Here is a 9,881-nt window from a genome sequence, read left to right as displayed (position 1 = left end):
TAAATTCAACTAAACGTTTATTATAAAAAACTGTCCAGAATATGTCACAAAAACTTGTCCTGTTTCAAAAGAAATGAAAGGAAATGACACGAGATGATTTCGAGTGTGTTAGTGCACCCTCTAAAGTTTATAACATATATGTGTCAGCTAGTGTACTTTAAACTCATTCTTTTGTTTCACAAAGCAAAGTCCGTGCGTCTGTTGAGTATCAATTCGTTGAGAGATGTAAAAAGTATTCCCTGTGATACATTAGTGGAATGCCCAAATTTATGTATCGGGTTACTATCGTAATTTTACCGCTTGAACCACTCCAGCTTTTCCGGCTGTTAACCTCTTCATCAAGCACAATGTGTTCTGTGTATCATGTTAAGTACGAGCTGTTTATTGAAGGACGTGAATAAGGGAGAAGAGAAGGACAGGTTCAAAGCAGGAAGTATCATTGTTTTCCATGCATATATGCATCACTCTATATAGGCAGGACATTCAGAAATTTTCGCCTATTCGTGTAATAAACGAAGTCTTTCTCATTCCTTTTCAAAGTTGAAAAGAACTAATTCCTTTTATATTAAATGCTGGCTTAATTGCCAATCCTTCGTAGTGAATAGAAGCCAGAAGGTCGAGGGACAAGCAGGCAAGCAGGCAGGCAGGCAGGCAGGCGGGCGGGTGGGCGGGCGGGTGGGCAAGCAAGCAAGCAAGCAAGCAAGCAAGCAAGCAAGCAAGCAAGCAAGCAAAAGCAAGCAAAAGCAAGCAAGCAAAAGCAAGCAAGCAAGTAAGCAAAAGCAAGCAAGCAAGCAAGCAAAAGCAAGCAAAAGCAAGCAAAAGCAAGCAAGCAAGCAAGCAAGGCAAAGCAAGCAAGGCAAAGCAAGCAAGGCAAAGCAAGGCAAAGCAAGGCAAGGCAAGGCAAAGCAAAGCAAGGCAAAGCAAGGCAAAGCAAAGCAAGGCAAAGCAAGGCAAGGCAAAGCAAAGCAAGGCAAAGCAAAGCAAAGCAAAGCAAAGCAAGGCAAGGCAAAGCAAAGCAAGGCAAAGCAAAGCAAGGCAAAGCAAGGCAAAGCAAGGCAAAGCAAGGCAAGGCAAAGCAAGGCAAGGCAAAGCAAGGCAAGGCAAAGCAAAGCAAGGCAAGGCAAAGCAAAGCAAAGCAAGGCAAAGCAAAGCAAAGCAAAGCAAGGCAAAGCAAAGCAAGGCAAAGCAAAGCAAATCAAAGCAAGGCAAAGCAAAGCAAGGCAAAGCAAGGCAAGGCAAGGCAAAGCAAGCAAGCAAGGAGTGAAAGGAGCTATCTCTGCCTTCAAGTTCAATCTCCGTAGTACTTTTTTTATTTGAAAGACTGCCCTTTGGCATAACAAACATACATAATAAGAACACGGGCTCATCACACATAAACAAACTAATTAGGCTCGTGAATAAAGTTTAACGAGGATCGGTGCAACGGTCCTTTCATCCCCGCTTGTAAGTCGGTAGGGCAACCGTGTACCGTGACTGGTTGTTCCGGGACGACGAAGGCACGCTTTCTGTTGGCCGGGCCACGACCAGAGCAAGTGTGACACGTCCGCTGGGTCCGTACGCTGCGCGGTATACGGCTAAACACGACAAAGGGCCTAAAGGCGCGGTTTAATTACTGGCGCTTAGCCTCGCTACTACCTGATGATTTCGCCGCACCAAGCCTCTTTTCTCTCTCTCTTTCTCTCTTGTATGTCGAAAGATTTAAAAGTCAAGCGCGAAAATTGGCCGTCGGCGGTGTGAACACGTGTGGTGCAAAGCGTCCCCTTATGGCGTTGTCGTGGCGTACCTGGTGGCAGCGTTATTTGACGTCATCATAACGTTTGCTATAACGTCACAAGAACGTGACTTCAAGTATTGAGGTCATTGATTTTTTTTCTTTGTATTTGGCGTCGTCGCCCAGTGAAAGGTAGGCCGATTGCGGAGGCAGTGCAAAGCCAGGGGCGTAGACAAGGGGGAGGGGAATTGATCCCCTCAAAATTTTCAAATTTGGATGCGTATATATACACGCACACATACAAGCGCATCAACGAACATACATAAAGTATGGTTGATCACCCTCCCCCGGAAAAAATTTCTGGCAACGCCCCCTGCGGATAGCTTTCGCAGTGGGCGAGCTAGAATCAACACATGCATAAGCGTGCGAATGGGGGCAAGAAGCAACAATAGAGAAGATAAATAATAATAAATAACTTTACAAGAATTAGATACTTTAAACACTGAAGACCACAATATTACCACCAGACACCAGCTTTTCTCTAATTCGGACGAAATGTTCATTATTGCTCTCAGTTATAACTAACTGAGAACAAGAATTAGACTTTCATGAGCATGCGCTGTAAAACACGGCTTCTGAAGGTGTGCAAGACTATGTGCCTAAACGAAATGTTACGGTTAGAAACAATTCAGAAAAGAGACCAAATCAAGCATTGTTGTAAAAATTGATGTGCATAAGAAAATCACTTACACACACACACACACGTACAAACACACACACACACACACACACACGTACAAACAAACACACACACACACACACACACACACACACACACACACACACACACACACACACACACACACACACACACACACACACACACACACACACACACACACACACACCAATATTATGAGCGCTTCTAAAAGAATTATTATTTTATTTCGCTCTTACTTTCGATGCAGAAGTCGTCAAAGTTAGCTTTATAGTCATCAATGCACGCAAGTTTTTCGATTACCTGTACGAATGTTGATTCAGTAATTGCTAAGCTGATAGAAGGCCGTTCATATTCAAAGCGCCTCACCCTTCTTTCACCTCTGGCTAGAACAGTTTGAGCGAATCACAAATTCGGGATCTCGAATCGAACCCTCTCTTGATGCACGCACCACCATGTTTCTTCAGTCGACATGTGAATTGCTTATCCCGCAATCTCCTAGATGGACAGTGGATACTAAAGAGAGGGTGAGGTTACTTCAGGCAATACCGACGGGTACTACTGACACATTGCACACAACTGTTGATAACATACAATTTAAGACACTTTCAGCCCCCCGCGCACATTAAACAAAACAAAAGACCAGAGGCGGTTCACTTGGCTTTGATAAGGGCACCTAAAATATATTATCTTGTGCGATACGTTTGTAGGATAACGAAAATTCTTGATTGAAAACGCACGTTACTCCCATATATCATTTACTTCTTTTCAGCATGGGTCAGCAATACAATCACCTAAGAAACAATTTCGTTACAAAAAAATGACCCCAGGGTAATCAAAACAGAGGTGTTACAATCAACATAATTTATTATTATCTGGAACCTTACGTCGCAAAACCGTGATATTATAATGCGAGGCGCCGCACTGTTGGGTTCTGGAAATTTTGACCAACTGGTGTTGTTTAACATGCACTGACATTGCAGTCACGGCCGCTGGCAGTGTACACGAGCCTCTGTCAGGCCACAGTTGTGGTGACGCAGCTGCGGCCATGCTCGGCTGTGCTATTTTCTTTTTTATGAAATGTATATAAAGAGAGGTTGGTGCCAATGCGTGGCACCGGCTACTCCTCTTGCACAACAGCCGACATCGCATATTTTGTAGCAAACACAAGGCTATACATATGTGCATACCATAAGGCCTACGCAATGAATCGATGTTTTTCAATACTTACTGCATGAGTGTCCACACCACACAGAAATATGTCCACACTACATAGAAATGTGTCCATCACGCGACTGATGTGACACTGTGAGAAGCCACAGCTGGCACCGTTCCAGGTCACGGACGGATGGGTGGACCGATCCCACGAGTGCCATTCAATAAATATTGCTCCTCTGAACCATGACGTAATGAAACAAACGTAATAGTCCAGGCGCGCACTCGCCAAGAGAAGCTTGCCGCCATTTTCATGATAGCGGGTGAGCTCCTGAATTTTTGAAGGTCTTATATACGCCTCGATCAAACGCGACTCTGAGCGCCAGCGACGACAGCACGAGTCACATAAAATCATCAAAATCTATGACGTCATCAAGAAATAATCGCATGTCAACGTCGCTTGGTAAAACTTGCGCCAGTCCTTAACGCAGCGCGAACTATATTCCGTCGTATACATCCATATGCATGCCACTTATATCGATTGCATTGCAGTAGTTCACAATTTCGACTATTCCGTCGTATCCATGCATATACATTGTAGTAATTCACAATTAGGACTTCTCGAGAAAAATCTAACAAAACAAAGTATCAGGTTGTTGAAGTACCTACTAGGGACCGGATATCACTGTTTAGTTCAACTCTTAGAGGCCTATTCCCCAATTTTTCGTCGTTTCACTACAGCCTAGCACTCGTGCCAGCGAAGGCATCACCCAAGGACAGATAACCTGACGTTATCCACGTGTCAAAGCAATTCCCACGTCTAATTATTTCGAAATGCCAATACTTTGCTATGCATTCTTTTGATAACAACGTGCGTGTTTTTCAGGCACTATCCTATATCGAAGAGTTAACATTTACTGATGTACTGACAAGTGGTGTCCACGGCATGCCCACGCGAAGGAATGACGCATGTGCTAATATCAAAGTCTCCAATCAAGTAGGATTCATACTTCATTAACCATCCCAATCATCGTCACGTTGCACATGCTTAGTAATCACTGTCAAGTTAAGACACCCCAATTCCTCAATGCTCCTGTTGGCTTTGCTTTCTGCAAAATCAAAGAGATGAAAAACGCCTAAAATATTTTATTGAACACAAAAATGCTGGTACCTCGTTTTTTTTGTTTTTTGCACAAGATATCGTAAGTCCCAGGGTTCCATGATGGCCGGAGAAGTTATTGTGAACAGGCGGAAATGCTGTAGGCCTGTGTTCTCGTATTTGGGGGCACGTTAAAGAACCCCAGGTGGTCGAAATGTCCGGAACCTTCCCCTGCGGCGTCTCTCATAATCATATGGCTGTTTTGGGACGTTAAACCCCATATATCAATAATCAAAGTTATTGTGCAGCACTGCCGCACGTGTCAATCGGCGTAAAAAAAAGTCATGGAATTAAAATATCGAGAGAAGAAAACGCTTCCTCACGCCGTTCAACAAAGACCCATGGTCTAAAACGAAATGCTTAACGTCCTAATTCGGGCGCTGGCGCAAATCACGTGTTGCGCACCATATTTTCACCGCCGGACCGACGGGGAGGCCCATATCGACAGTCAGGTGTTTGATTCCAAGAAGTAGCAAGGCTTCACCGTCGACTTGCTCTTTGTGAAACTTCTCGGCGTGCCGGGCACATCCGGGGATCCCCTTGACGTACCGTACCACGTCTTCTACCGTCCACTCCTCGGCTGATTTCTCCGTAGGAGCCTGTGCAAGCGTACTCGGACCAGGCGGCGAGGTCTGCGATGCGATTTCACGCACACTCGTACGCGTACAGGCGCCGCCAGCCATTGCACGCTCATCCGCGCACGGACGCTGGGATGGCGGGCAGGCTGCAGAAGCCGCCAATTCATCGCCCTCTTCTCTCATGAGTGCGTCGTCTGAGGCTGCAGCTTCGGATGCGGTGTGCGAAGACGAGTTGGCCGCCTGGTTGTCCGGGTTCGTTGTTGGGATGCTGCTGTTCCGATCGTGGTTCCGCTGAGAAGCGGTGGTCGGCAGGTGTTCTCCACAAACGCATATCACGATAGAAGCCGGGTTTCCCATCGCGCTAGCGACGCACGGTGCTAGGAGTGGCGGAGGAGGCGGCGTACTCGGCGTAGAAGTAGGCTTAGCAGCAACCGCCGATGTAGCGGTAAAAGTCGCAGATCCGCGAGCACTAGCGAGTGTGACGCCCAATAACGGCAACGGCGTCCCGTCGCGGCGGTCAAATGAGGTGCGTGCATCACGGTTGACGAGTGACAGCTCCCGTGAAGGACTGGCGTCGACGGCGCTTGGTCCCGGCTCTGCATTGGGTTGGGCTCTCCATTCACACTCGAACAATTCGGACGTCTCCCGCACGACGTGCCCGCAGATATCGTGGGTCGTGACGTCCGGTTTGATGCACCGCTCTTGGGGTGTGCGGGCGAACAGTGGTTCTGGCGCGCTTGTAGCCGGTGGAGGTAGTGCCGCTAGCTCTGTGGTCTCTAACCAGCGCTCGGTGGTCTTTCGGGAAGACGGACCATGACGGTGTCGGCCGCCGCAGCACGCCGCGCCTTTCGTCTTGCCGGTCTCCAGGCGTCGCGTCGGTCTTCCACGCTTCGAAGCGTTGCTCATCGTTGTCGTCCTGTCTCGAACAATGCGCGTCTCTGGGAACTGTGCTTCAACACTGAGCGCGCGCCCTTTATTAACGGTCAGCTCGACATCAAACGCGCGCTCACGGCATCTCACGGCAGCGAAATGAAACACGGATAACGTGACCGGAATCAACGCCTCCTAGAAAATCTGTGTCTAGAACGTCGCTCTCTTTTCAATTGGGAGCCTCCTGGTGCAGCACGCAATCTCGGAGGCCATGTCTCCTGCGCCTTGTGTTGCGACTGGCCGCCGCGTGAGACCACTCATCTCCGTACCGCTCAGTCACGTGACATCACGGCTGCTCGGAGGCAACTGTGAGAGCATGGCTTTGTTCGCAGAGGGCGGCTGCGGAGACGCTCCCCTTCTTACCGAAGGAGGAGGGTAAAATCAGAGGGTAGGGCAGCGCGTTTGCGGCTCACGTTCCAGGCATAATTTTTTAGGAGGCGTTACCCGAATGAATGACTTACTGCTGATGATGATGTCGTCGCTAGTCAAGATTTTAATTTTCGGTTTTCGATTTAGGTACTCGTTGCCTTATTTCGTCTAGGCATGAGTTTCGGTTTTCGATTTCGCGGCTCGATTATGAATTCGCGTGCATACCGTTTTCTGTATTTAGGTGATTGATTGATTGAGTGATTGGGGCGGTTTATCAATTATAAATATCTGCTCATGGACCGAATGCCGAAGCACGATGCAGACGCGAAATTTTATGAGTTCATGCGATGTGGAGAAGAGCAGAGGTGCAGCGTGTGCAAGTTGTGCTGATTCGGCAACAGAAATTTGCGCGTTTCAAATTTTCTCGTTGGTTTTTCTGGTAAAGCGCGACTGAGCTGATTTTGCACCTTGCATCAATGCTACAGACGCTGATTGCTCCGTCGCATATTAAATATATTGTGCGCGGCCACATTTCTGTAGCGGCGCTTGCAAGGTCTTGATGTCTAAATTCTTAAGAATGATTACTTATGTTGAAAACTCGCTTTGGTGCACAACCTGAAGGAAAAACGAGAAGGGAGACAGGTTTTTCCTTCAACTCGCCCACCAAGTTGAGTTTCGAGTTTTAAAGAAGAACCTGCTAGTCTGCAAAGAAGTATTGCTTCAACAGATTACCTTCGAATCAATCGATTATTTTACCAGAATAACTTGCATCTTTCATTATAGATACTAAACATTGACGGTGTTCATGTACGGGGATCTTCGGTAACGCAGACAGTTTTTTGCTGCATTATCGTTGCTGCATTATCGTTATCGTTGATTCACTATCGCAAGTGCTTGACAATCCACAAAAAACGGAGTGCCACAGACAAGACATATTTCATTTAGAGTCAACAAATGTGCAAACTATTTCGCTACGCAGAATTGAGAAGTTTCGATCCTCGGTAGCACCAATAGACAAAACAAGTCACTTTTGATTTTGCGTGACGCAACTCAATTCGCGTTGGCGACGTCGTTCAATGGCGAAAAACATGAGCTGAATGGCTACTGCAATCGTTTTTGTTAGCACAACCGGTGTTAATGTTAAACAGATCTAATCTCAATTTGGGGCGTTCACATGTTGGAAAGCAGCGCAAAGAGTACATTTTCGCAACAATTCACGTTCCTTCTTTTTTTGCGTTACTCACGATAATGCCACAGTGAACAGTGGTTTACACATTTAGAACACCTTTTTTATTATGTTCAGACGTGTGCCACAAGTCTGTTTTAGGACAACACCTCGCGAAGTGAACCAATGGTGGCACAAATCTTCAACGCCGGTCCCAGTTTCATGTCCATCGTCCTGATGAGGTGGTGTTCCTTGATGAGGAACAACGCGCCGCCGTCGATCTCGTGGTGGCGGAACTTCTCAGCGATGCGCTCGCACCCAGGGATCCCGGAAACGTACTCTGCTACTTCATCCACCGTCCAGTTTTCCGGCGAGTTACTCCAATTCTGCAGTGGATACGCAGGTTCGTGCTGACGCTGCCGGGGTTCGGTTATCAGCGGAGGAGATGCCTGCAAAGCCACTGAGCCCTGGGGAGACATCGGTTGGACTTCTGGTGGCGTCCCATTGATGAGTTCAGACTTGGAGGTGGCATCGACGCCTGGGACAGAGGAGACGGTCTTTCTCGGAGTCGTCTTGAGGCCTTTTTCTGTTTTCTTGCAGACCAGTGACGGAATCTTCTTTCTGCGCCTCAATTTCGCTGTGGACGTTGCAGCACGCGGAAGTGACTCGGCTGTGCCAGGCGTCTCGATGAAGGACGTATCGAGGGACTGCGGATGTTCACGCTTAGTGGTCGAATCCTGCGCTACGGCTCCAGACGTACCGGGGTCTGTCCCCGGGCCCAGCTTCGTCGACAGTGGTGCGTCCGCGCTGCTGACGTGATAGTAACGCTGCGCCTCCTCAACACTGGATGTCGTTGCCGCGGTCGCAGTTGACAAAGGTTGCAATGACTCCTGGATGACGTACCCGTCGATGACGTGCGTTATCACGCCTGGCTTGGACACCGTCGGGGTGGGCAAGAGGCGACTGAGGTCCGATAGGACTAAGGCCCTGCAGGCTTCGTGTAACGGATCTTCGGTAATGTCCGATCGGGTCTCGAGTCGTTGTGGACGTTGCCCGGAGTACGGCGGTGTGCCTCTGGGAGTTCCGCAGGAGGCCGTCGAAGCGGCACGACTGCGTGCTTTCTGGCCCTTAACGTGGCGTCTTTGCCGACGATTCGGTACAGGCATGGCGTTAAGGGTCGAACTATCTTGACGTCCGTCACTTACTGCGATTCTCGGCGTTCGCCTGTATGCAGTCGACGCTGTTGGTGTCTCAAGACTTTCCCGTCCACAGCGATCGCGTTTCAGTTGGTGATTCTCAGTGCGCGTGCTGAAGAACGTTTCTTCGAACGAGCGAAACCGAGTGCGTCGCGCGCGGATGTTTTCTAGCGCGTGCTAACTTCGCCGTCGTTTAGAAAGAAGATAACTTTCGAAACTGACACGTGTAATTTGAAACGTAGTAATGTGCACGACTGTTTTTATGCCCTTTTGATGAGACGCTTCGCAAGCGTATAGCAAAATCGTGGCAGTGGTGTCAGTGGCGTCGATTTCGTCCTTTTGAAAGGAGCACGTGCAATCCAGGTGTAGGATCAGAAAAAGAAGAATCATATCTGAGCGCGAGTTAGTGACATCCTTCGTAGTGGTCCAAGGAGCAAGTGGTAGAGGAACAAGCAGTCAATCTAGTGCTTCTATGAGCTGGGGAATCAACGACAACGGCGAGATACAGCTAGCCGGTCGGTTATGATAAGATAACTCTCCGTGGGCAGGAACCGACAAGTTAGCTTTTTGGTTATCTCGGTTATAACGGCAAGTGATTTTTCAGCCACTTTTCTTTTTTCACATTTACCTTAGATTTCGGTCTAATAACCTCTCCTATACTGTCCTTGGCAATATTACCCGTTAGATTTCAATATTGTTGTGTCAAAAACATATATATATATATATATATATATATATATATATATATATATATATATATATATATATATATATATATATATATATATATATATATATATATATATATATAGTTTGAGCAGACGTAAGCCTTTAAAAACTGAAGTATTTTCAGAGCTGCAAAGTTCGTGGCCGATATCCCGGGTGGGTGTGTGCCGCAGA

The 9,881-nt window shown here is 47.5% G+C and overlaps 1 protein-coding gene across 1 annotated transcript; it reads right to left on the bottom strand.

The window, feature by feature from the left end:
- Nucleotides 1–7,936: 7,936 nt before the first annotated feature.
- LOC142771281 (polyhomeotic-proximal chromatin protein-like) lies at nucleotides 7,937–9,384 on the bottom strand. Its single transcript, XM_075872757.1, has one exon. The coding sequence runs from the start codon at nucleotides 8,949–8,951 to the stop codon at nucleotides 7,944–7,946; it is 1,008 nt and encodes a 335-aa protein (XP_075728872.1). The 5' UTR covers nucleotides 8,952–9,384; the 3' UTR covers nucleotides 7,937–7,943.
- Between the last annotated feature and the right edge of the window lie 497 nt (nucleotides 9,385–9,881).

The sequence above is a fragment of the Rhipicephalus microplus genome, chromosome 9 (genome assembly GCF_043290135.1).
Source record: "Rhipicephalus microplus isolate Deutch F79 chromosome 9, USDA_Rmic, whole genome shotgun sequence".
NCBI classification, from domain to species: Eukaryota; Metazoa; Arthropoda; class Arachnida; order Ixodida; family Ixodidae; genus Rhipicephalus; species Rhipicephalus microplus.
The sequence above is the reverse complement of the archived record's forward strand: the minus strand, read 5'-3'. Positions and strand labels throughout refer to the sequence as shown.

What these genes read in the sequence shown, in the direction of transcription:
- LOC142771281 (XM_075872757.1), bottom strand. Translation starts at nt 8,951, where the DNA reads ATGCCTGTACCGAATCGTCGGCAAAGACGCCACGTTAAGGGCCAGAAA.